This window comes from Rhinopithecus roxellana, chromosome 19 (genome assembly GCF_007565055.1).
Source record: "Rhinopithecus roxellana isolate Shanxi Qingling chromosome 19, ASM756505v1, whole genome shotgun sequence".
NCBI classification, from domain to species: Eukaryota; Metazoa; Chordata; class Mammalia; order Primates; family Cercopithecidae; genus Rhinopithecus; species Rhinopithecus roxellana.
Genome location: NC_044567.1, coordinates 72,088,161 through 72,115,211, shown reverse-complemented (window position 1 = coordinate 72,115,211; position 27,051 = coordinate 72,088,161). Strand labels below are relative to the sequence as shown.

Below are 27,051 nucleotides of genomic sequence, written 5' to 3'. Positions count from 1 at the left end.
AACATGGTGAAACCCTGTCTCTACTAAATATACAAAAATTAGCTGGGCGTGGTGGCAGGCGCCTGTAATTCCAGCTACTTGGGAGGCTGAGGCAGGAGAATCGCTTGAACCCAGGAAGCAGAGGTCACAGTGAGCCAAGATCACACCATTGCACTCCAGCCTGGGTGACAAGAGTGAAACTCCATCTCAAAAAAAAAAAAAAATTTGGCCGGGCGCGGTGGCTCAAGCCTGTAATCCCAGCACTTTGGGAGGCCGAGACCGGCGGATCACGAGGTCAGGAGATTGAGACCATCCTGGTTAACATGGTGAAACCCCGTCTCTACTAAAAATACAAAAAAACTAGCCGGGCGAGGTGGCGGGTGCCTGTAGTCCCAGCTACTTGGGAGGCTGAGGCAGGAGAATAGCGGGAACCCGGGAGGTGGAGCTTGCAGTGAGCTGAGATCCCGCCACTGCACTCCAGCCTGGGCGACAGAGCGAGACTCTGTCTCAAAAAAAAAAAAAAAAATTTAGCCAGCGTGGTGGCGTGTTGCCTGTAACCCTAGCTTTGGGACACTGAGGCAGGAGAAATTTTTTTTTTTTTTTTTTTTTTTGAGACGGAGTCTTGCCCTGTCACCCAGCGGCCAGGCTGGAGTGCAGTGGCGTGATCTCGGCTCACTGCAACCTCCCCCTCCCGGGTTCAAGCAATTATCCTGCCTCAGCCTCTTAGTACCTGGGATTACAGGTGTGTGCCATCATGCCCGGCTAATTTTTGTATTTTTAGTAGAGACGGGGGTTTCACCATGTTGGCCAGGCTGGTCTCGAACTCCTGACCTCGTGATCTGCCCGCCTCAGCCACCCAAAGTGCTGGGATTACAGGTGTGAGCCACCACGCCCAGCTGGCAGGAAAATCTCTTGAACCTGGGAGGTGGAGGTTGCAGTGAGCGGAGATGGCGCCACTGCACTCCAGCCTGGGCAACAGAGTGGGACTCCATCTCAAAAATAAATAAATAAAATAATAACTGGGAAACTGGGTGTGGGGTATGTGGGAACTCTCTGTACTCTCTTTGCAATAATTCTGTAAATTTAGAAGTCTAAAAGTATATAAAAAAGAAAAAAAAAGAGATAAACAGTTGCCTGAGCCCTTCTGTGGCCACACAGCACTGGCAGGGCAGGCAGGAAGCAGCAGGGGGTGGAAAGGAAAGGGAGGCAGAAGAAGCAGGAGCTGCTTTATTTCAGAACAAGTTACAGTAGGCCACACCTCTGTCCTGCACCTGAGAACCTTGGGCATAGATGAGCAGAGCAAGCACAGATCTGAAGAGACAAAGCAGAGGAAGCCTGAGCATGCTCCTCCCCTGTGCGGAGGGGCAGGCCGCCATTGCTGTGGTGTAGCTTCTTTCAGCTCCTCAGCTGTCCAGGGACTAGGGTATGAAGGGACAAGAAAACCAGGCCCAATATCCTCTAAAGTTAAGCTGAGGCAGGAGAGGGACACCCAAGGTGAGGGTGACATGCCTTTCCTGTTGGCTGGAGAGCCAGTCTCGGGCCAGATTCTGGGGCCAACAGCAAAGGAAGGCCCCAAGTGGGGGCAGCGCAGAGATGAGGGGGCTCTCAGGGAAAACACCCAGGGTGGGAGCAACCACAGAAGCCCCCTGCTGTGTCCACTCTCCAATCATGCTGGCCTTCTTCTCCCCCTTGGACGTGACCAGACACACCCAGAGCTGCTGTCCTGTGTTGGGGCAGTCTCAACTACTGGTCCCACAGAAGAATTCCTCAGGAAGCTCACTCAGGAGTCCATCCAGGTCATCTACAGAGAGGGGAATGATGGGTAGCCTTAGTGACAACATCAGGGTTCCGTATGACTCAGGTCCAAAGTTTCTGCCCTTCAGGAGGGCCTGGGCCTGGTTGTATAGCTGGACAGGCAGCTCCTCCAGGCAGTGGTACCCATGCCAATGGGCCTGAGCCTGGCCTGACTTCAATCTTCCCTCTGCTCCCCCTGTACCCATACATGACAAAAGGCAGGGGCGTAATCCCTGGGCCATTCTGATAAGGAAGAGAATTCCCCTGGGCCTCACTGATTCCTCTCCTTCCATCCAGTCATAGTGCCAAACAGGAAGGCTTCAGAGGTCACCTAGTGCAACCCTCATTGGCTGAGGGAGAAAGAGTGCTGGGAAAAGCCATTAGATGTGTTCAGATTTACACAGTTCCTTAATTGGCTTCTCTCTGACAGTGGAAAATATCACCCCTTCCTCAAAGTGCCTGTGTTAGATTACAGTTCTCAGATGTGGTACTTATGTCCAAGAACTTGGACACAGCTGACCTCAATAATCCCTAGCAATACTGTTTACTAGCAGCAGCTAATACTGACTGCTTGCTGTGTGCCTCAATAACCATTCATAGGTAGGGCATCTCCAGGTAGCTCTTGTTATCAACCCCACTTTACCTGAAACAAGCTTTTAAGAGGTAAAACAACTTGCCCAAGGTGAGCATATTCAGGCTCCATCTGACACCAGAGCCACTCCTGCCAACTAGAAAACTCCTGCCTACTGAATGGGATCAGAAAACCCTGGGAGTAACTTAGACTGTCTGTAAGCTACACCCAAGAGCCTAGCTCTTCATCTGGCAAGAGCATTCAGTAAATATCACTGCTGGAAGGAAGGACAAAAGTTAGTTTGGGGAGCATTCACAATTTCATTATGGCGACTGGCACTGTACCCAGGGAGGTAGGACTGGAATTTGCTTATAACAAAAAAAGTTCCCCTGCATTAACTACACCGTGACTGTCTAGAGTAACACAGTATGAAATGAAGGAGAATGGCAATCGGCTTGGGCTAGGAAACTAGGAATCAGGGTAAGAATCAAGAATCAGTATTTGGGCCGTGTGCAGTGGCTCATGCCTATAATCGCAGCAGTTTGGGAGGCTGAGGCAGGCAGATCACAAGGTCAGGAGATCGAGACCAGCCTGGCCAACACGGTGAAACCCCATCCCTACTGAAAACACAAAAATTAGCCAGGTGTGGTGGCACGTGCCTGTAATCCCAGCTACTCGGAGGCTGAGGCAGAAGAATTGCTTGAACCAGGGAGGCAGAGGTTGCAGTGATCTGAGATCGCACCACTGCACTCTAGCCAGGACGACAGGGCAAGACTCTGTCTCAAAAAAAAAAAAAGAATCAGTATTTGTCTTCAGCACTGTCAGGCCACCATTAGTAGCTTCCTGCTCAAAGGTCTGTCCCTACACTGAAGATGTGACACCAGCCTATATATATATATTTTGAGACGGGGTGGCACTCTGTCGCCCAGGCTGGAGTGCAGTGGTGTGATCTCGGCTGACTGCAAGCTCCGCCTCCCACGTTCACACCAGTCTCTGGCCTCAGCCTCCCGAGTAGCTGGGACTACAGGTGCCCACCACCACGCCTGGCTAATTTTTTATATTTTTAGTAGAGACGGGGTTTCACTGTGTTAGCCAGGATGGTCTCAATCTCCTGACCTCATGATCCACTTGCCTTGGCCTCCCAAAGTGCTGGGATTACAGGTGTGAGCCACTGCGCCCAGCCCACCAGCCCTAATATTCTATAGTTAATTCTCTGTGACTACCATCGACCTTCTGGTGATGCCTTGGCTTATCTCACAAAGAAAGAGTGCAGGCTCCCAGGCAATGCAAGATTCTAGGATAAGGGACATATGCTTTTCCACAAGATATAATGGCCTTTGTGGTTCATCCATTGGTATACTGTGAATTAGGTAGTGTGAGAATACCTATCCATAATTGTGGGTGGAAACCTACCCAGGGGCCGGGGCAAGACACTGAAGGGCACAAACTGTTCCAGTATAATAAAGAAAATAGTTAGAATAAGAAAAGTTTTACTAGAAATAGGACATAGAGATGACTGTATATGGATATTACCAATCATTAATTTTTAGTACTAATCTCTGCATTATCATTGTAACCGAGAAAAAAATCAGCCAGTACAGAGTCAGGAGCTGAAGGGACATTGTGAGAAGTGAGCAGAAGACAAGAGTGAAAGTCCTCTGTCATGCCCTGATAAGGGCCGCTTGAGGACACCTTGGTCTAGCAATAGCTCCAGTGCCTGGGAAGGCACCCGTTACTTAGCAGACCTCGGTCTTGTAGTAGCACCAGTGCCTGGGAAGGCACCCGTTACTTAGTAGACCTTGGTCTTGCAGTAGCTCCAGTGCCTGGGAAGGCACCCGTTACTTAGTAGACCTCGGTCTTGCGGTAGCACCAGTGCCTGGGAAGGCACCCGTTACTTAGTAGACCTCGGTCTTGCGGTAGCTCCAGTGCCTGGGAAGGCACCCATTACTTAGTAGACCTCGGTCTTGTGGTAGCGCCAATGCCTGGGAAGGCACCTGTTACTTAGCAGACTGGGAAAGGGAATCTCCCTTTCCTTGGGGGAGTTAGAGAACACTCTGCTCCACCAGCTTTTGTGGGAGGCCTGACATTAGCCAGGCCTGCCCGCAGTCATCCAGAGGCTTAAACTTCTCCTTGTGGTGCTGTGCTTCAGTGGGCACACTCCTTGTCCACTTTATGTTCCGCCTGTAAACCTGGTTCTTCTTTTAAGTTCTTGGAAGATAGCAGTAGCGAATCAGTGAAAGTATTAAAGTCTTTAGGCCAGGCGCGGTGGCTCACGCCTGTAATCCCAGCACTTTGGGAGGCCAAGGCAGACAGATCACGAGGTCAGGAGATTGAGACCATCTTGGCTAACAAGGTGAAACCCCGTCTCTACTAAAAACACAAAAATTAGCCGAGTGTGGTGGCGGGCGCCTGTAGTCCCAGCTACTTGGGAGGCTGAGGCAGGAGAATGGCGTGAACCCAGGAGGCGGAGCTTGCAGTGAGCCAAGATGGTGCCACTACACTCCAGCCTGGGCAACAGAGCAAGACTCCATCTCAAAAAAATAAAATAAAATACAGTCTTTGATCTCTGATAAGTGCATAGAAAAAACGCGGACGTATTCTGTCTTCCTTCTCTGCTTCAGCTACCACAAAGCGAAAGGCCCCCTATCACGTGGACACATGACTTGCTTGACCTTATCAATCTTTTGAGAGGACTCACACTCCTTACCCTGCCCCCTTGCCCTGTATACAATAAATAGCAGTGCGTCCAGGCATTTGGGGTCACTACCAGACTCCACGCATTGGTGGTAGTGGCCCCCTAGGCCCGGCTGTCTTTCCTACTTTCTCTTAGTCTTGTGTCTTATTTTTCTACAGTCTCTCGTCTCCACACACGAAGAAAAAACCCACAAAGCCCAGTAGGGCTGGACCCTACATCTGGCACCCAACTCTTGTCTTCTGGTCACTTCTCACAATGTCTCTTTAGCTCCTGACTCTGTATTGGCTGGTCCTTTTCTTGGTTACAATGATAATGCAGAGATTAGTACTAAAAACTAATGATTGTTAATATCCATATATAATCATCTCTATATCCTATTTCTAGTATAACTTTTCTTTTTTTTTTTTTTTTTTTGAGACGGAGTCTCGCTCTGTCGCCCAGGCTGGAGTGCAGTGGCCGGATCTCAGCTCACTGCAAGCTCCGCCTCCCGGGTTTACGCCATTCTCCTGCCTCAGCCTCCCGAGTAGCTGGGACTACAGGCGCCCGCCATCTCGCCCGGCTAGTTTTTTTTGTATTTTTTAGTAGAGACGGGGTTTCACCATGTTAGCCAGGATGGTCTCAATCTCCTGACCTCGTGATCCGCCGGTCTCGGCCTCCCAAAGTGCTGGGATTACAGGCTTGAGCCACGGTGCCCGGCCTAGTATAACTTTTCTTATTCTATTTTCTTTATTATACTGGAACAGTTTGTGCCTTCAGTCTCTTGCCTTGGCACCTGGGTAGGTTTCCACCCACAAATAATCCTGTAAACTTTGGGGCCAGACAGGATTGAATTTTTGGAATCAAAAAGCTAAAGACCAGGCTGGGCGTGGTAGGTCATGCCTCTAATCCCAGTACCTTGGCAGGCAGAGACAGAAAGATCACTTGAGCACCAGGAGTTCGAGACCAGCCTCGGCAACATGGCAAAACTGTCTCTACAAAAAATTTAAAAATTGCTGGGCATAGTGGCACATGCCTGTAGTCCCAGCTACTCGGGAGGCTAAGATGGGAGGGCTGCTTGAGCCTGGGAGGCCGATGCTACAGTGAGCCGTGTTCATAACACTGCACTCCAGCCTGGGCAACAGAATGAGACCTGTCTCAAAAAATAAAATTAAAATAAAAAAAGCTAAAACTAGACCGTGAATGGTGTTTAGTTTCACCTGGGTGATGCGCCTCCTGAGGAAGCAGCTGGCCCAACCACAAGGGGTCTGCATTTAGGCCTCTCTGGTTTGTAGCCTGGTTCTCCCAAAAACCACATGGACGTCTGACTCCTCAGCACTCCTCTAAGGTTAGTCAGGATGGGAAATTTGCCTCTGTGGTCCGGTCGTCAGCCCACGGAGGACTCAGAGTGTGGCACAAAGATAGCACCTGTCCATCTGGACAGGGGATGGTGATGTTTCCTCCTTGTGGCTGATGGCACATAACCTGAAAATGGGGGAAACCTGTGGATAACGCTTTGTTTTATGCGGCCCCATCACACTATTAATGAGTTCGTGGCCTGCAGCCTTGTCAAACAAGACACTGTATCTGATTTCTGTAAGATTATATAAGATCCAAAGATTCATGGAAAGAGGAACAAGATGTAGCCAGGAAGATTCTGTTTCAGCTATTCAACAGGAAATTGAACCTCTCTTGCTCCCAGATGGGCTGACTGCCTTACCTGCTTCTGGGAGTTCTTCCTCAGGGGACGCCTCTGCCTCTAGTTTCTGTGCTGTTCTGAAGACTTCCTCGGGCTTTGCAGCCACATCATGCTGGAAGCTCCCTGAATCCTGGGGACAGAGGATCTGGTTGCCAATGCCTGTGTCCCTGAAATCCCTTCAGGTGGCACCATCTCTACCCAGACAACCTCAAAGGAATAGTAGGGGGCTCAGGAAAGAAACATGATGGGGCCAGGTATGGTGGCTCACACCTGTAATCCCAGCACTTTGGGAGGCCGAGACTGGTGAATCATTTGAGGTCAGGAGTTCGAGATCAGCCTGGCCAACATGGTGAAACCACATCTCTACTAAAAATACAAAAACAGAGCTGGGCATAGTGGTGCGCGCCTGTAATCCTAGCTACTCGGGAGGCTGAGGCATGAGAATCGCTTGAACCCAGGAGGCAAAGGTTGCAGTGAACCGATATCGCGTCACTGCACTGCAACCTGGGTAACAGAGTGAGACCCTTTCTCCAAAAAAAAAGAAAAAAAGAAAAGAAAGAAAGAAAAGAAAGAAAAGAAGAGAAGAGAAGAGAAGAGAAGAGAAGAGAAGAGAAGAGAAGAGAAGAGAAGGGAGGGAGGGAGGGAGGGAGGGAGGGAAGGGAAGGGAAGGGAAGGGAAGAGAAGGAAGGGAAGGAAGGGAAGGAAGGGAAGGAAGGGAAGGAAGGGAAGGAAGGGAAGGAAGGGAAGGAAGGGAAGGAAGGGAAGGAAGGGAAGGAAGGGAAGGAAGGGATTAGAAAGGAAAGAAAAGAAAAAAAGAAACATGATGGAAGAGTATATGATGGAAGAGTATGGCAGGGGCCAGCCACCCAGGCCCATGCTGAAGGAAGGGAGCTGAAACACCAAACACCTAAAGCAGCAGATAATAAAACAAAACAAAAAACAAACCTCTTTGGGCTGATTTTCTTTTCTAGTTCTGTTGGTATCTAATGTTTTAGGGATTCTATATAACTAGAGCAGACAGTGAAGAGGCCATTCAGAAATATATTGAGGAGTTAACCTGAGATTTAAAATTAGCTGTTAACAATCCCCAAAGGAATATATAGCTAATATATGGGCAGGTAAGTAAAACTGATAATTAAGGCCAGGCACGGTGGCTGATACCTGTAATCCCAGCACTTTGGGAGGCCAAGGCAGGAGGATCACTTGAGGTTGGGAGTTTGAGAGTAGCCTGGCCAATATGGTGAAACCCCATCTCTACTAAAAATACAAAAACTAGGCCAGGCGCGGTGGCTCACGCCTGTAATCCCAACACTTTGGGAGGCCAAGGCAGGAGGATCACAAGGTCAGGAGTTCGAGACCAGCCTGACCAACATGATGAAATCCGTCTCTACTAAAAACACAAAAATTAGCCAGGTGTGGTGGAGTGCACCTGTAATGCCAGCTACTCAGGAAGCTGAGGCAGGAGAATCACTAGAACCCAGGAGGTGAAGTTGCAGTGAGCTGAGAACACACCACTGCACTCCAGCCTGGGTGACAGAGTTAGACTCCATCTCAAAAAACTAAATAAATAAATACTGGTAGTTAAATGGTTAACCATGCTTAGCCCTAGGAAATAGGAGTGGGGAAGGCTGGGATCCATTTTTTGCTTATTCTGTGCTATTTTGATTCATTTCTTTTTTTTTTTTTTTTTTTTTTGAGACAGGGTCTCGCTCTGTCACCTAGACTGGAGTGCAGTGGCACGATCTCGGCTCACTGCAAGCTCCGCCTCCTGAGTTCAGGCCATTCTCCTACCTCAGCCTCCCAAGTAGCTGGGACTACAGGCGCACACCACCATGCCCGGCTAATTTTTTTGTATTTTTAGTAGAGACGGGGTATCACCATGTTAGCCAGGATGGTCTCGATCTCTTGACCTTGTGATCCACCCACCTCGGTCTCCCAAAGTGTTGGGATTACAGGCGTGAGCTACCACGCCCAGCCTATTTTGATTTATCTCAATGAGTATAGATAATTTGAAATTTAAAAGAAAAACAGGCCGCATACAGTGGCTTATGCCTATAATCCCAGCACTTTGGGAGGCCGAGGCAGGCTGATCAACTGAGGTCAGGAGTTCAGGACCAGTCTGGCCAATATGGCGAAACTGTCTTTACTAAAAATACAAAAATAATTAGCTGGGCATGGTGGCATGTGCCTGTAGTCCCAGCTGTTTGGGAGGCTAAGTTGGGAGAATCGCTTGAATCTGGAAGGCAGAGGTTGCAGTGAGCCAAGGTCATGCCGCTGCACTCTGGCCTGGGTGACAGAGCAAAACTCTGTCTCAAAAAAAAAAAAAAAAAAGAAAAAGGGTTTAGAAGTGGGGTGATTTAGAGAAAATGAAGGGGCTAAGGAGAAAGATGATGAAAATGGAAGTGGAAAGTTGGAGCTTAGACGAAAACCTCTAAGGTGACTAGAGGTCATCAAGTCAAACGTACCACAGATGAAGCAACAGCAAGGGAGGCGACAGGACTTGCCCAAGGTCACAGTACACGTTTTCAGTACACAAGATCCCAGGAAAGTGGTGGGGGCGGGGCATGTCAAGCCCAGGCTCTGCACTCTTACCCTGGAGTGCATCTGCCTGGAAGCCCATGCTCACCTCCCATAAATGCCAAATGCTTATATCAGTTCCTAAAGAGGATGTCCATACCAGTGTTCTGTGCAGCTTTCCCCTAACTTAGCAGAGGCAGACGTCAAAGGGAAGACACAGCAGGTGCTGGCTCACCTGACAGGCCACTTGTAGCTCACTGTTCTCCACACTTGCCACCTGTAGCAGATCTGACCCTCAGTCATTTACTGCCGCCACCTCCTGGGGGGCCCTCCACTTGGTTAGTTCTCAAGTGACTCCTATCCTCTCAGATGTTCAAGCCTGCCATCAGATGCTCAGGGATCACCAAGAAGCCAGCTGCTCCTCTAGGTACTGTTACTGAGCCATCTGCCAGGCGGCTGGATGAGGGACAGGAGAAGATGGTCCTGTCCCCAAAGATACCTTTTCACCTCAGAGCACCTGCTCCCCAGGGTGGAAGAGAGGAAAAAATCAGAAGATCCAGGCAGAAGGAGGGCCCTACCAGTCCCCTGTTCCATCCTGCTCCTCTTACCTTGGGAAAGGGCTGAGATGGCTTGAGGAAGCTCCCATCCCCAGAATCCAGGCTGTAAATATGGACCAGGTTGTTGGGTGTCACGTTGAGGTAGTGATTTCGAAGTGAAGGAGAAAACACTCCAATCTAGAGTCAAGGAAAGGGAAGGTCAGTGTCCTGATGGAGCACTGGGAGCTGCCAGATGGCCACCTGGCTCCCACCTGCTTTTCACTTGGTGTCCTCTGCCTAGCCTTGGTGCCAGAGAACCATTTGCCACACTCTCCCCTCAACACAACCCTCCATCCCCATCCACCTTGAAGAATGGGAGCCAGCTCAAGGGCTGCAGGCCTTCCCTCAGCTCCTCAAGCCAGGGCCTAGCAATGGTTCAGCCACTCCATGCCTGGTATTGTAGAGGAAGGCAGCCAGACAGGTAAGGAGACAGACACTGGGGGCTCTATCCAGGTGGCAGTGGTGTAGACAGCTGCTCCCCATACCTGCTTCAGCAGCAGCACTGAGCCAGGCTTCAGCTCATTCTGGTGCGTCTCCAGCAGCAACCTGTGCACTGTCCCCTGCATCTCTCCTGCAAATACCACATGGCTCATCAGTTTCGGGGTCAGGGGCAACACAGTGACTGGTATGGGCCCTGGCTGGGAAGTGGGCTGCTAGCTGCCTCAGTTTTCCTGTCTACAAAGGGAAAGGGTGATTCCTCCTCATTTCCTGTCCTCAATGGAGCCCACTCATCAGACAATCTAGGACCTAATTCCTTACCCGTGGGGTCTTTGAAAACCACACTGGCGTCCACTGTGCACCGAGTCAGGGACTTGATCATCACCGCCATGTTGGGAACCTTGTTCCTAGGAAGCTGCTTCAGGGCTGCCTGTTTACAAGGAGAGGCATATGCTGAGCCTTCCATGGCCCACCTGTGACTTCCCAGGTCTCCAAGTGTGCCAGGGCAACCGGGGGTAAGAGGGGTCAGAGTATAGTTATAGTGATGATCTTCTTGTGGAGGACAAAGAGGTATTCCATCTCTCTCTCTGGCAGACCTAGAGCTGGGAGGTCCTTCATTTCTCTCCCCTGCCTCCTTTCTTTTTTGTTTGGGTTTTTTATTTATTTTATTTATTTTTAAATTTTTGTTTTTCTTTTGAGACGGAGTTTCGCTCTTTTGCCCAGGGTGGAGTGCAGTGGCGAAATCTCGGCTCACTGCAACCTCTGCCTTCTGGTTTCAAACGATTCTCCTGCCTCAGGCTCCCGAGTAGCTGGGATTACAGGTGCCCGCCACCACGTCCAGCTGATTTTATTTTTAGTAGAGATGGGCTTTCACTGTGTTAGCCAGGCTTGTCTTGAACTCCTGACCTCGTGATCCACCCGCCTCGGCCTCCCAAAGTGCTGAGATTACAGGCATGAGCCACTGCACCCGGCCTATTTTTTTATTTTTGAGATGGAGTCTTGCTCTGTCGCCCAGGCTGGAGTACAGTAATATGACCTTGGCTCACTGCAACCTCCGCCTCCGGGTTCAAGTGATTCTCCAGCCTTAGCCTCCCGAATAGCTGGAATTACAGGCTTGTGCCACCAAGCCTGGCTAATTTTTGTATTTTCAGTAGAGATGGGGTTTCACCATGTTGGCCAGGCTGGTCTCGAACTCCTGACCTCAAGTGATCTGCCAGCCTCAGCCTCCCAAAGTGCTGGGATTACAGGCATGAGCCACCACGCCCGGCTTATTTTTTTATTTTTGAGATGGAATCTCGCTCTGTCGCCCATGCTGGAGTACCATGGCGCAACCCTGGCTCACTGCAACCTCCACCTCTGGGTTCAAGCTATTCTCCAGCCTCAGCCTCCTGAGTAGCTGGAATTACAGGCGTGTGCACCAAGCCTGGCTAATTTTTTTTTTTTTTTTTTGAGACGGAGTCTCGCTCTGTTGCCCAGGCTGGAGTGCAGTGGCCGGATCTCAGCTCACTGCAAGCTCCGCCTCCCGGGTTCACGCCATTCTCCTGCCTCAGCCTCCCAAGTAGTTGGGACTATAGGCGCCCGCCACCTCGCCCGGCTAGTTTTTTGTATTTTTTTGTAGAGATGGGGTTTCACCGTGTTAGCCAGGATGGTCTCGATCTCCTGACCTCGTGATCCGCCCGTCTCGGCCTCCCAAAGTGCTGGGATTACAGGCTTGAGCCACTGCGCCCGGCCGCCTGGCTAATTTTTGTATTTTCAGTAGAGATGAGCTTTCACCATATTGGCCAGGCTGGTCTCGAACTCCTGACCTCAAGTAATCCGCCCGCCTCAGCCTCCCAAAGTGCTGGGATTACAGGCGTGACCCAACCCACCTGGCCTGTTTTTTGTTTTGGTTTTTTTTTTTTGAGACGGAGTTTCACTCTTGTTGCCCAGGCTGGAGTGCAATGGTGCATCTTGGCTTACTGCAACCTCTGCCTTCTAGGTTCAAGCAATTCTCCTGCATCAGCCTCCCGAGTAGCTGGGATTACAGGCATGTGCCAACATGCTCGGCTAATTTTGTATTTTTAGTAGAGACAGGGTTTCTCCAGGTTGGTCAGGCTGGTCTTGAACTCCCGACCTCAGGTGATCCGTCCGCCTTGACCTCCTAAGATTATAGGTGTGAGCCACCATGCCCAGCCTTGGGTTTTTTTGTTTTTTTTTTTTGAGACGGAGTCTCGCTCTGTCGCCCAAACTGGAGTGCAGTGGCCGGATCTCAGCTCACTGCAAGCTCCGCCTTTCGAGTTGATGCCATTCTCCTGCCTCAGCCTCCCGAGTAGCTGGGATTACAGGCGCCCGCCACCTCGCCCGGCTAGTTTTTTGTATTTTTTAGTAGAGACGGGGTTTCACCATGTTAGCCAGGATGGTCTCGATCTCCTGACCTTGTGATCCGCCCGTCTCGGCCTCCCAAAGTGCTGGGATTACAGGCTTGAGCCACCACACCCGGCCGCCTTGGGTTTTTTTTTTTTTTTTTTTTTTTTTTTTTTTTTTTTTTTTTTTTTTTGAGGCAGAGTCTCGCTTTGTCGCCCGGACTGGAGTGCAGTGGCCAGATCTCAGCTCACTGCAAGCTCCGCCTCCCGAGTTTACGCCATTACAGGCTAAGCCCACACAGCCCCGCTAGTTTTTATTTTTTTCAAGCGGAGGTCCCTACCTCGTGATCCGCCCGTCTCGGCCTCCAAAGTGCTGGATACAGTGAGCCACCGTGCCGGCCGCCTGGTTTTTTAAAGGAGACAGGTCCGCTCTTTGCCAGCTGGAGGCAGTGGCATGATCATAGTTCACTATAGCCTAAACCTCCTAAGATCAAGTGATCCTCTGGCCTCAGCCTCCCTAGTAGCTGGGACTATAAGGCATGTGCCACCACATCCAGCTAATTACTATTTTTTTTTTTTTTGTATTTTTTTATAGAGACAGGGTCTTGCTTTGTTGCCTAGGCTGGTTTCGAACTCCTGACCTTTGTGATCCTTCCACCTCGGCCTCCCAAAATGCTGGGATTACAGGTGTGAGCCACTGTGTCCAGCACTTTCGTTTATATATGTTTACACAGTGTTCCATCATAGCAGTCACAGGCAGGGATATGTTGGCACAAGTACTGGCATGTCTCTGCACAACCCTTAACCACTGGGGAGATTTGAGGGTGGCAGTGTGCTCACCCCACCCCATCCAGGGCCTGGAAGTGCAGAAGCATGCCACAACCCACTCTCTCCTTCCACTTGGGCCCAATCCTATGGATGACAGTGAAAAGGTAGGTAAGTGGAAGATAAAACAAAAGGGACTTTGTGCTGCTGCTCGTATAGAGTACGAGGGAGCAAACAGCCCCTTCCTAAGGGGGAGTAGGGCAGTAGGTCAGACAGAGGGATAAAAATGGTCTTTCCTATGGGTCTCAACACCCAGAATCCTTACCTTGCGCAGCACCATGACAATGCTGTAGGTACAGAGGAAGCAGTTAGGGTCTCTCTCATCCAGGCCTAGCGCAGATTTCATGGTCAGCCAGGGCCCTCGCCCAAAATCCTCCTCGACGGATGCCTGGGAACTAGCAACAATCTGGTACCACAGAGCAGAGGGGGAGCCTATATGAATAGGTCTACCTTGCTACAGACTGTTGATTGAAACAGGGTGGAAGGGTGAGAGAGGAAAAGCAAATCCCCTCGGAAAAACTGTAGTACAATGGCCACAGTCTCTCCTCTCGTTTATCTCCAAGGCCAGAAAATGGCATGTGAAATCTTTTTTTTTTTTTTTTTTTTGAGACGGAGTCTCGCTCTGTCACCCAGGCTGGAGTGCAGTGGCACGATCTCGGCTCACTGCAACCTTTGCCTCCCGGGTTCACGCCATTCTCCCTCCTCAGCCTCCCGAGTAGCTCGGACTACAGGCGCCCGCCACCATGCCTAGCTAATTTTTTGTATTTTTAGTAGAGACGGGGTTTCACCATTCACAGGATGGCCTCGATCTCCTGACCTTGTGATCCACCTGCCTTGGCCTCCCAAAGTGATGGGATTACAGGCATGAGTCACCGCACCTGGCCTCTTTATTTTTTCTTTTTCTTTTTTTTTCTGATTGCTTTGGCATTTGAAGCATGTGAAAATCTTGTTGCATATCACAGCTTTCATTCAGCAGATACTCTTTTTTTTTTTCCTTTTTAAAATCAGGTCCTATCTGCAAGACTAGGTACGAAAAACAAATTTTTAATAAAATCAGCTCCTGGGCCAGGCGCAGTGGCTCACACCTGTTATCCTAGCACTTTGGGAGGCTGAGGCGGGTGGATCACCTGAAGACAAGAGTTCGAGACCAGCCTGGCCAACATGGTGAAACCTCCTCTCTACTAAAAATACAAAAATTGGCTGCGTGCAGTGGCTAACACCTGTAATCCCAGCACTTTGGGAGGCTGAGGCGGGCAGATCACGAGGTCAGGAGATGGAGACTATCCTAGCTAACACGGTAAAACCCCGTCTCTACTAAAAATACAAAAGTTAGCCGGGCATGGTGGCAGGCGCCTGTAGTCCCAGTTACTCGGGAGGCTGAGGCAGGAGAATAGCTTGAACCCAGGAGGCAGAGGTTGCAGTGAGCCGAGATCACGCCACTGCACTCCAGCCTGGGCGACAGAGCGAGAATCTGTCTCAAAAAAATTAAAATAACATAAAATAACATAAAATAAAAAATAGGCCGGACACGGTGGCTCAAGCCTGTAATCCCAGCACTTTGGGAGGCCGAGACGGGCAGATCACGAGGTCAGGAGATCGAGACCATCCTGGCTAACACGGTGAAACCCCGTCTCTACTAAAAATACAAAAAATTAGCCGGGCGAGGTGGCGGGCGCCTGTGATCCCAGCTACTCGGGAGGCTGAGGCAGGAGAATGGCGTGAACCCGGGAGGCGGAGCTTGTAGTGAGCTGAGATCTGGCCACTGCACTCTAGCCTGGGCGACAGAGCAAGACTCCGTCTCAAAAAAATAAATAAATAAATAAATAAATAAATAAATAAATAAAATAAAATAATAAAATAAAATAAAATAAAATCACTTCCTGACTTTAACTTCATTGAAGCAGAAGGCTATCCAAGCTTATTTTTTGTAACAGACTCAAAAAGTCTTAGGGGTAGGGATCCACCGCATATATTTATAGGCTTCCAGAGTGGTTTAGCCATTTTGAAACCAGTCATATTTTATTTCGGATGCTTCTAGCTTTAACAATTAACCTTCTTACATTAATACATGCTTCGAATCCAGAGAGTATTTGCTGCTTTGGATCTGAAATGGACTGGCGGATCTGTGGAGCTACAGCAGAGAAAAAATACTGGGGAGAATTAAAAGCAAAACTGGGTTTGAGGGCAGAGCACGTCAACCAGAACCCCAAGGAGGAGGGAAGCTGGGTCTCACCCAACAAAGGGAACCCAGCAAAGGCAAGAGAAGGCAGATCCCTCCTAGCTCGGTTGTCAGAAACCTGAGAGGAAGGGCTCCTGAGACACAATCTCATACTACTTATCAGTCTCATCCCCTGGGGGAAGCTGGAGCTAGCTGGGCCTTTATTTCTTAGATGGGAAAGAAGGCTGGACCCATGGCACCAGATAATACTTACCTGGCACCAGGACAGGCTTCGCTTAATGCCAGTAAAATTGCTGCCTCCCCCAACTACCTGCCTCAAATGCCTTTTAGTGTGTGACACCAGCAAACAGGCCTAGCAGCATCAGCTCTTGATGTTTAACTCCTGAAACACATGGGAACGCCCCTCACTCTCAAAACACACCCAGAAAGTTAACACTTGCATAAGTTACCTCTGTCTGGAATTTAGCCAGAGCACCATGGGTCGGAGTTTGGGGTGTGGAAACCATGATGTCCTCCAGACTTCTCCCACTCTGCTAAGAGGGGAGAGAAGGAGAAGGTGAGAGCAAGCTCAGCAACTGTTATTTACAAGTACAGCTTTTTGTCTGGATTACATAATGAGTTCAGGAAATGATCAGGGACAATTAACACATATTACATCTCTCCTAACAAAGTCTCAGGAGCCTCTTTGGCAGCTCAAAAAAGATACTTTGGGGATTGGTTTGGAAATGTGAGGAAGCTGGAGCTAGCCCAGGCGCGAAAACCAGGGCTGCCTGAAGGGGGCAGTGACCCAAATAGAGAGGCCTGGCCGGGCGCCTGGTGGCTCATGCCTGTAATCCCAGCACTTTGGGAGGCTGAGGCAGGTGGATCACCTGAGGTCAGGAGTTCGAGACGAGACTGGCCAACATGGAGAAACCCTGTCTCTACCAAAAATACAAAAATTAGCCAGGCGTGGTGGCGCATGACTGTAATTCCAGCTACTCGGGAGGCTGAGGCAGGAGAATCACCTGAAGCCAGGAAGCAGAGGTTGCAGTGAGCCGAGATTATGCCACTGCACTCCAGCCTGGGTGACAGAGCAAGACTGTCTCAAAAAAAAAAAAAAAGAAGAAGAAAAAGAAAAATTGAGAGGCCTGTGATGAGCAAAGGGGCAGCTTTCCCCAAGTCCTAACCCTTTCCTCCAGGAAGATCCAGCCCAGGAGGAACACAGACGGCCTCTTTGGATGTCTGCTAACGTGCTAGGGAAGAGCAAGTAACAGGCAGAAATTGTTGCAAACACCCTTAAAATGGGAGGAAGAGGGCATACCTATCACAACCAGTCCAGATCCTCAGAGTCCAATTTTCTGGGATCTGATCCAAGACTAGTTTAATCCAAGTCTCACCAGGGCTGTCTCGTTTTCAGCCCCAGCTTCCCCACACCTGCCACAATGAACTGTTCTGTGGATCTGAGCGCACCTTGCTCTTCTGCCTCTGTGCCTTTACACATGCTCTTCCCTGCCTTCCCACTGCCAGAACATCCACAAAGCACAGCTCCCGCTCCGCCACACACCTGTTAACCTCCTACTCATCCATCCAAAGCCCACTCAGCAAGCCTAAGGCAGAGCCAGTGTCTCCCCAGCACCCAGGGAATGACCCCTATTCACACTGTGCACTTTGTGCATGTTTGTTTGTTTGCATCTGTTTCTTGCATTTCACTGTAAGCTCTTTAGGACAGGAACTATTTCTTTTAATCTCTGTATTCTCAGTTCCAAGCAAATTGTCCAACACATAAGAAGTCCTTAAATGCACACAATAAATGACGAGTTGATGGGTGCTGACGAGTTGATAGGTGCAGCACACCAACATGGCACAAGTATACATATGTAACAAACCTGCGTGTTGTGCATATGTACCCTAGAACTTAAAGTATAATAAAAAAAAAATGCACATGAATGACTTCCTGCCCTAGTACACACCTGTAGTCCCAGCTATACAGCTATATGGGAGGCTGAGGCAGGAGAATGGCTTAAGCCCAGTTTAGGACCAGCCTGAGCAACATAGCCAGTCTCCAATTCTTAAAAAAAAGGAAAAGAGGGTCAGACGTGGTGGCTTACGCCTGCAATCCCAGCATTTTGGGAGGCCGAGGGGGGCGGATCACTTGAGGTCAGGAGTTCAAGACCAGCCTGGCCAATATGGTGAAACTCTGTCTCTACTAAAAATACAAAAATTAGCCGGGCGCGGTGGCTCAAGCCTGTAATCCCAGCACTTTGGGAGGCCGAGACGGGTGGATCACGAGGTCAGGAGATCGAGACCATCCTGGCTAACACGGTGAAACCCTGTCTCTACTAAAAAATACAAAAAACTAGCCGGGCGAGGTGGCGGGCGCCTGTAGTCCCAGCTACTCGGGAGGCTGAGGCAGGAGAATGGCATGAACCCAAGAGGAGGAGCTTGCAGTGAGCTGAGATCCAGCCACTGCACTCCAGCCTGGGTGACAGAGCAAGACTCCGTCTCAAAAAAAAAAAAAAAAAAAAATACAAAAATTAGCCAGGCTTGGTGGCAGGGGCCTGTAGTCCGCTACTCAAGAGGCTGAGGCAGGAGAATCGCTTAAACCCAGGAGGCAGAGGTTTTAGTGAACTGAGATCACACCACTGCACTCCAGCCTGGGCGTCGCAGCGAGACTCCATCTCAAAAACAAAAAAAAAAGGAAAAGAAAATTATGATGTTCTCAAAGCCTTAAGCACTTCTTTCACGGTGGATTTTCTAGCATTCAGTTCTTCCCTTTTATTTCTCCTACAGCTTTGAAAAGCCTCTCTGCACTTCCTTCCTTCCTTCCCTGCAGGAGGGAAGATATGCTAGGGCTGGACAATGCTGGAACCCTGCTTCTCTCCCTTGCCCCCCAAATCCTAGAAAGTCAGCTCACTCACCTGGTGAGGCAGGATTCCAGCTGGGCCGGGAAAACGGCGAGTTTTGGCTCGGGTGGAAGGATGAGTGGGCTGCTGGGGTGCCCGGCTGGCAGCAGTGACAAGCTGCACCAGGTGGTTGGTGACTATGGGTGTCTGCAGAGCTCCCTGGGGACCTTTTGGGGTACCAACAGGAGACTCAATGGAAGAGAGTGGAGCTTGGGGATGTAAGGGTATCCGAGGAAATAATCCAGAGCTAGTCCTTGAGGGAATAGAACAGCTTGAGTTGGGAGTTCGAGGTCTGTGTAAATGAGCTTTGCCACTTAACCAGGAACTTGGAGACTGGAATGGCTGACAAGGCAAACGATTTTGAGGGCTGCTCTGAATGGTCCGTCTAGCAGCTTGGAGAGGCTGAAGGGCTTGAACAGGGGGGCCTTGTGGACAGATTTTCCAGTGGGGTTGCTGAGTGGGAACTGTTAAGGCAGTTGGAACAGGAAGGTGACCCGCAGCACCAGGTCTCAAGGGGGGTCGTGGAGTCCTACATTGGACGACAGGATCTAGAGACTCATCCTGGGCTGACATGATGCCCGCTGTGTGGGTGGCAGGCATGGGCTCCTTCTGGCAAGATCCACTCAGATCAACTAGCCAGGCCTTTTTAACCAATACTGAACCCTCCCGCTGCTGGGCAGGCAGGATTCGTGTGGCTTCACTGCTGACTCCACATTCCAGCTCCATGCCAGGCTCCTCCAATTCCATGCTTGCCAGGACTTTATCAAAGTCGTCTTGTTCAGGTCTCTCAAAGCCACCAACTTGCTGCTGTTGGCTCTCAAAGGTGAGTAGGGGGTGTAGGGCTGAGGATTGAGGTCTTGCTGGCTCTCTGAGCACTTCTGTCACTGTCACTCTTCTCTGATTGCCAATCCAGCTGCTGGAAGTAGAGACAGGCCTTAGGGGAGCTGTTCCTATGCATGAAGGACGGCTGTCAGCACTGGGCATGCTGGAGGTAGGGAGGCAGAGGTCCAGGTCTGACAGGCCCAAAGCTTCTGAGGGAGCAGTGGGGTGTAACGGCAGCAGCCTGGAGGACTGTGCCTGCACAGTCTCCTGTGGCCTAGAAGAGACAGGTCTCAGACGCCCAGCATTCACAGGCAGTGAGCCAGCAAACCGGTTCTCTGCATCCTCCACAGCAGACAAGAAATCCTACAAGGAAGCAGAGATGGTAGGTCTTGGCATCTGGAAATCAAGAACCCCTCTGCTTTTACTGTTCAGGAGCATGGCATGTATGTTTGTGTGTAGACACTTGAAAGAAACCAAAGCATGAGGGTCGGGCATGGTGGCTTATGCCTATAATTCCAGCACTTTGGGAGGCCAAAGTAGGAGGATCACTTGAGGTCAGGAGTTCGAGACCAGCCTGGCCAGCATGGCAAAACCTTGTCTCTACTAAAAATTAAAAAATGAGCTGGGCATGGGGGTGCACACCTGTAATTCCAGCTACTCAGGAGGCTGAGGTAGGAGAATCGCTTAAACTTGAGAGGCAGTAGGCCGGGCGCGGTGGCTCAAGCCTGTAATCCCAGCACTTTGGGAGGCCGAGACGGGCGGATCACGAGGTCAGGAGATCGAGACCATCCTGGCTAACACAGTGAAACCCCGTCTCCACTAAAAATACAAAAAACTAGCCGGGCGAGGTGGCGGGCGCCTGTAGTCCCAGCTACTCGGGAGGCTGAGGCAGGAGAATGGTGTGAACCCGGGAGGCGGAGCTTGCAGTGAGCTGAGATCCGGCCACTGCACTCCAGTCTGGGCGACAGAGCGAGACTCCGCCTCAAAAAAAAAAAAAAAAAAAAAAAAAACTTGAGAGGCAGAGGTTGGCAGTGAGCCGAGATCATGCCACTGCACTCCAGCCTGGGTGACAGAGTGAGACTGTCTCAAAAAAAAAAAAAAAAAAAAGAAAGAAAAGAAAGAAAGAAAGAAAAATAAAAATAAACCAAAGCATGAAAGGCAATGGTGGTTTCTCTGTCTCTTACCACCTCTGACCTCACCCATGGGCCTACACAAGGCTCTATCAAAAACACTCCAATCTAAGGCTAAGTCTTCAGGTAGCTTCTCTTTCTTCAGTCTTCGTGGGTGGGGAGACGGGCAGTTAGACGAGGACAGCAGGAAAAGCAAACGTTCCAGGGCACCAAGAAGTCAGACAAACCACCCTAGGTCACACAACCACCATCTCAACGAGACCACTTTCTGATGTCTGGCCTGTTATCTAAACAGGGATCTATCCGGCTGGTCATGCTGCCTGTCCTTAGCTCACTCTTCATCCCCAACACGCACTCATGTGCTCTCTCTTTCTCTCTCACACACACACACATTACACACACACACCACAGAGATAGCTACCCTTCAGTAAGCCAGAGAGGCCTTGGAGCCAGCAAAAAAGGCAGAAGTTAAATATAGCTTTTCAGGCAAGTTAAATAAAGTATGGATTCCAGTTGGGAAGCAAGGTGAGATTGACACCTTCAAGAGCAACAGACCTGTTCTGAGGGTGGTTTTGAGTCAGAACTGCTGATTTAACTGACAGGAGGGTCCCCACCACCCTCACCCTCTGCTGCCGCACTGGATTGTCTGGGCTAGAGAAAGGCTTTTTCCTGCTTTGTGCATTATTAAGTGAGTCTCATACTCAGGCAGGACCACCACAGAACTCAACAATAATAATAATGACCAGAACTATAGCAGTAATAAAATCCTGATGACTCTGGAGGTTGATGATCTTTTTTCTCCCAAAGAGCTCACTCTCAGACATGATGTCATCTGCTTTAGGAAGGGGGAAGGGACTGATCTGCCATTTTCAGGGAACAGAAACTTCAGCTGTCAGAGTCCTTTACTAGAGGAAAGTAAATTACTTCCCTAGCAGTCCCATCATCACCTGGTAAGACCCAAGAGGGTCATTTTAACAGTCACCTTTTCAGCCTGTAATCACATACCTCCAAAGCTGAAAGACAAAGACAAGGACACATCTCCTTGACAAAACGGCAGTTGTGAATTATTTGTAAAAACAAAAATCAGGACGGGCCTGCTGGCTCACACCTGTAATCCTAGTACTTTGGGAGGCCGAAGCAGAAGGATCACTTGAGTCCAGGAATTCGAGACCAGCCTGGGCAACTTAGTAAGACCCTGTCTCTACAAAAAAAAACAAAAATTAGCTGGGCATGGTGGCACACACCTGTAGGCCCAGCTACTGAGGAGGCTGAGGTGGGAGGATCACTTATGTCTGGGAGGTCGAGGTTGCAGTGAGCCGTGATTGTGTCACTGCACTCCAGCCTGGGTGACAGAAAGAGATCTTGTCTCCAAAAAAAGAAAGAAGTTCACATACTAGGGGCTGCCACAGGCAGGGAGGTGGAGAGCACCAGGAAGAATAGCTAATGCATGCTGGGCTTATTACCTAGGTGATGGGATGATCTGTACAGCAAACCACCATGGCACATGTTTACCTATGTAACAAACCTGCACATGTACCCCTGAACTTAAAATAAATGTTAAAGAAAAGAAAAAAAAGAAATATCCCTGGCTGGGCCATTCCCAGAAATTCTGATTTAATTGGTGTATGGTAGGGCCTAGACAAGGGTAATTCTAATGTGTGAGCTCTGGATCTAGTCGCACCCCTTATCTTGTGATTAGACAGAGGGAAAGAAAGAAATCTGAGACAGAAGAGCATCCCTCATATTGCAGAAGAGAAAACAGAAGACTAGAGAATAAACTAACTTGCCCTGATTCACATAGCCAATTGCTGACCCCTGGCCTCCTGCTATCCAGTAACTATGCTGTCTGTTACACGGTTCTGGCTCTACGTACACTGCCTTTCCCACCACAAATATGTTATCACTGAGGTGAATTAAATCAGCTAGATGACACAGCTTCCAGGAAAGGGCCCTTATTTTTTTTTTTTTTTTTTTTTTTTTTGAGGCGGAGTCTTGCTTTGTCACCCAGGCTGGAGTGCAGTGGCCGGATCTCAGCTCACTGCAAGCTTCCCCTCCCGGGTTCCCACCATTCTCCTGCCTCAGCCTCCCAAGTAGCTGGGACTACAAGCGCCCGCCACCTCGCCCGGCTAGTTTTTTGTATTTTTTAGTAGAGACGGGGTTTCACTGTGTTTGCCAGGATGGTCTCGATCTCCTGACCTTGTGATCCGCCCGTCTCGGCCTCCCAAAGTGCTGGGATTACAGGCTTGAGCCACCGCGCCCGGCCAGGAAAGGGCCCTTATAAATGAAAGGTATGACAATTAGGCAACTCATCTCTCTGGTTTTTTGTTTCTAAGACACTTAAGTAGGTTGTTTACATTTCTCATCACTTCTCAGCATCTCACAGGTAAAAACATACACATATCAACTAAAAGGAGGCTGGTACAGGCTACTCCAAAATGTTCTGAACCTGAGTGTTTATATTTTAAGACTTCATCTGCCACCTCTGATCACCAACACTTCCCTACCTCATCTTCGAACTCCTCTTCCACAGCAAACAGCTTCTGCAAACTGCACGCCTGAAAAGAAAACAAACCAACTGGGGTTGAGAAATACAATTTGCAAGCACATTCTGTCCTCACTCTGCTTCTTCCCAGCACTAACAATACCATCAGGTATATTGTTTTTTGTTTGTTTTTGCAACGGCTGGGAAAGGACTAAGGAATGAAAAGAGGATTTTGTTAAAGACTTAAATGATCTAGGGCCGGGCGTGGTGGCTCACGCCTGTAATCCCAGCACTTGGGGAGGCCGAGGCAGGTGGATCTCCTGAGGTCAGGCCTGGCCAACATGAAGAAACCTCGTCTCTACTAAAAATACAAAAGTTAACTGGGCATGGTGGCTCATGCCTGTAATTCCAGCTACTCGGGAGGCTGAGGCAGGAGAATTGCTTGAACCCGGGAGGCGGAGCTTGCACTCCAGCCTGGGCGACAGAGTGAGAGTCTGTATTAAAAAAAAAAAAAAAAAAGGCCAGGCGCGGTGGCTCAAGCCTGTAATCCCAGCACTTTGGGAGGCCGAGACGGGCGGATCACAAGGTCAGGAGATTGAGACCATCCTGGCGAACACGGTGAAACCCCGTCTCTACTAAAAATACAAAAAAAAAAACTAGCCGGGCGAGGTGGCGGGCGCCTGTAGTCCCAGCTACTCCGGAGGCTGAGGCAGGAGAATGGCGTAAACCCGGGAGGTGGAGCTTGCAGTGAGCTGAGATCCGGCCACTGCACTCCAGCCCGGGCAACAGAGCGAGACTCCGCCTCAAAAAAAAAAAAAAAAAAAAAAAAAAAAAGACCTAAGTGTTCTAAAAAACTTACTTAGCTGTGTATAGTGGCTCATTCCCGTAGTCCCAGCTACTTGGGAGGCTGAGGTGGCTGGATCCCTAGAGTCCAGGAGTTTGAGGCTAGCCTAGGCAACATAGTGAAACCCACCTCTTAGAAAAAGATTAAAACACTTTCTGCCAGGCAAGGTGGCTCATGCCTATAATCCCAACACTTTGGGAGGCCAAGGCTGGTGAATCATCTGAGGTCAGGAGTTCGAGACCAGCCTGACCAACATGGTGAAACCTCATCTCTACTAAAAATATAAAATTAGGCCAGGCGTGGTGGCTCATGCCTGTAATCCCAGAACTTTGGGAGGCTGAGGTGGGGGCAGGTCACAAGGTCAGAAGTTCAAAACCAGCCTGGCCAACATATTGAAACCCTGTCTCTACTAAAAATACAAAAAATTAGCTGAGTGTGGTGGTGGGCACCTGTTAATCCCAGCTACTCAGGAGGCTGAGGCAGGAGAATCTCTTGAACCGGAAGGTAGAGGTTGCAGTGAGCCGAGATCACGCCACTGCACTCCAGCATGGGCGACAGGGTGAGACTGTCTCAAAAAAAAATTTAAAAAATTAGCCGGGCCTGGTGGAGTATGCCTGTAATCTCAGCTACTTGGGAGGCTGAAGCAGGTAATTGCTTGAACCCGGGAGGTAGAGGTTGCAGTGAGCCAAGATTGTGCCACTGCACTGCATCCTGGGTGACAGAGAGAGACTCTCTTAAAAAAAAAAAAAAAAGATTAAAACACTTTCTTGTAACATAATCCACTCAGAACCATCTGCACTAATCCTGGAAGGAAAGAAAGGGGACAAAGGGAAGGCTGCCTAGGGGAGCAAGGGCAGTTCTCCAGGACTATGCACATGGGCGTAAACATTTTGTTTTTGTCTTTTTAGACAGGGTCTTGCCCTGTTGCCCAGGCTGGAGTGCAATGGCGAGATCATAGCTCACTGCAGCCTCAATCTCCTAGGCTCAAGTAACCATCCCACCTCAACCTCCTTCGTAACTGGGACTACAGGTGTCCGCCACCATGCTTAGCTAATTTTCTTTTTTTTCCTTCTTCTTCTTGCTCTGTTACCCAGGCTGGAATGCAGCAGCACGATCTCAGCTCATTGCAACCTCCACCTCCCAGGTTCAAGCAATTCTTCTGCCTCAGCCTCTCGAGTAACTGGGATTACAGGCCAAGCCACAATGCCCAGCTAATTTTTTTGTATTTTTAGTTGAGACAGGGTTTCACCATGTTGGCCAGGCTGGTCTTGAACTCCTGACCTTGTGATCTGCCCGCCTTGGCCTCCCAAAGTGCTGAGATTACAGGCGTGAGCCACTGTGCCTTGCCTAATTTTTAAATTTTTGTAGATACAGGGCCTCACTATGTTGCCCAGGCTCGTCTTGAACTCCTGGGCTCAAGTGATCCTCCCACCGTGGCCTCCAAAGTGCTGGGATTATAGGTGTCAGCCACAGGTTGTGCGTTGTGGCTCACTCTTGTAATCCCAGCACTTTGAGAGGCCGAGGCGGGTGGAGCACCTGAGGCCAGGAGTTCAAGAGCAGCGTGGCCAACAAAGTCAAACCCCATCTCTACTAAAAATAGAAATAAATTAGCGGGGGTGGTGGTGCCCACCTGTAATCCCATCTTGTTGGGAGTCTGAGGTAGGAGAATTGCTTGAACCTGGGAGGTGGAGGTTGCAGTGAGCGGAGATCGCACCACCGCACTCCAGCCTGGGCCACAGAGTGAGACTTTTGTCTCAAAAAAGCAAACAAGCAAACAAACAAAAGTAGGTGTCAGTCGCGGCACCTGGCTTGGGCCTAAGGATTTTGCAATATCCCAAAGGTTTCCCCTGACGAATCTAATGTCAAACATGAGAGAAACTACCATAAATCCAAACACATCCGCAGTGGCATTGTTTCTGTAAATGAAGCCAGTAGTTTCCCTATCTAATCCAAGGCCCAAAAACTAGGGTCCCAGGAGAGTAGGATACCCCAGCCCACGGTTCCTTCTTTCTAGCCAGCAGGGCTGCTGTAGCCAGCTCCAGACCAGTATCAAACCCAGAGCAGAGGTGGTGTCTAACCCCAGATACCAGAGCCGCAGGAACTACAGCTGGCGATACAGTTCCCAAGACTCTAAGGGTCAAAGAGAAAGGGGTGGAGGGGAGGCGGCAGTTGCAGTGAGCCGAGATCGCACCACTGGACTCCAGCCTGAGCGGCAGACGAGACTTCGTCCAAAAAAAAGTGGAAAGGGTGGGGCGGAGAGGGGATAGGGATGGACCCAAGCGGTAGTGACGTCTGAGCGCACTACAAAAGGAGGTTTCCCAGGAGGGTAGGAAGGCAACAGGAGGGAAACTGAGGCCCAGGGGAGAAGAATGTTTTCTCAGGGTCTCCGATGCGTCCATGACAAGCCCTGCCGAGACCCCAGGTCTCCCGACTCCACCGAACCTCCACCCAGACCCCGGTCCTGCAGCTTGCGCGGGCGAGGGGCTGGAACCCCACGAGCGGTTCCAGAGGCCAGGGGGGGCCCTGCGGCCGGCCGACCCCCAGGCTGGGCGAGGCATTACCATAGCGACGGCGGGTGGGCCTCGGCGGGGAGGTTGGCCCGGCACCCCGAGTCCGGGGAGTCGCCGGGGCCTCGGATACGACCCAGGTGGAAGTCTAGGACTCCGAGGGACAGTGCTCCCGGGATGGGGTCAGAGGGATGCGTCTCTGCGATGTAGAGAAAGTCGCCGGAAGACTGGGGGCAGCGCCTCAGGCCGCATTCGAAGACGCCGCCACTCGGGCGTCTCCGCCTTCTTAAAGGGGCGGGCATATTTATTTCCCGCCGACACAAAGGTCCTTCTCGCTCTAGTCTTCCGCTCTGGTCTTAAAGGGGAAACGGATGGGCTTTTGGTCGTCCCCAAGCGGCTCCTCGGCCCAGTCGGCTGGTTCAGCACTGATTCAGGTGAGATCAGGCCAGGAGAATCTGGGCCCCACGACGCCTAATCCTGACCTCGCTCCTTTCTTTAACGTTCTTTTTTTTTTTTTGGAAACCGAATCTCGCTCTGACGCCCAGGCTGGAGTGCAGTGGCACGATCTCGGCTCAGTGCAACCTCCGCCTCTTGGGTTTAATTGATACTCCTGCTTCAGCCTCCCGAGTAGCTGGTATTGTAGGCGCCCGGCACCACGTCCAGCTAACTTTCGTATTTTTAGTAAAGACGGGGTTTTACCATGTTGGCCAGGCTGGTCTCGAACTCCTGACCTCAAATGATCCACCTACCTCGGCATCCCAAAGTGCTGGGAT

General features: G+C 50.2%; 1 protein-coding gene across 2 annotated transcripts; it reads right to left on the bottom strand.

Annotated features, from left to right (window-relative positions):
• Positions 1 to 1,192: 1,192 nt before the first annotated feature.
• Positions 1,193 to 26,574, bottom strand: HROB (homologous recombination factor with OB-fold). 2 transcript variants are annotated; one of them, XM_010353951.2, is made up of 10 exons: positions 26,333 to 26,574; positions 22,950 to 23,000; positions 18,509 to 19,678; positions 16,061 to 16,144; positions 13,698 to 13,838; positions 10,587 to 10,695; positions 10,313 to 10,398; positions 9,840 to 9,965; positions 6,736 to 6,844; positions 1,193 to 1,780 (listed from the first exon to the last, which is right to left on the bottom strand). In XM_010353951.2, exons 1-10 carry the CDS (start codon positions 26,333 to 26,335, stop codon positions 1,719 to 1,721), a joined length of 1,941 nt encoding a protein of 646 aa, XP_010352253.1. In that variant the 5' UTR covers positions 26,336 to 26,574; the 3' UTR covers positions 1,193 to 1,718. The 2 variants fall into 2 exon arrangements, with proteins under 2 accessions (XP_010352253.1, XP_030780108.1); XM_030924248.1 differs by having other exon boundaries at positions 16,061 to 16,141.
• Between the last annotated feature and the right edge of the window lie 477 nt (positions 26,575 to 27,051).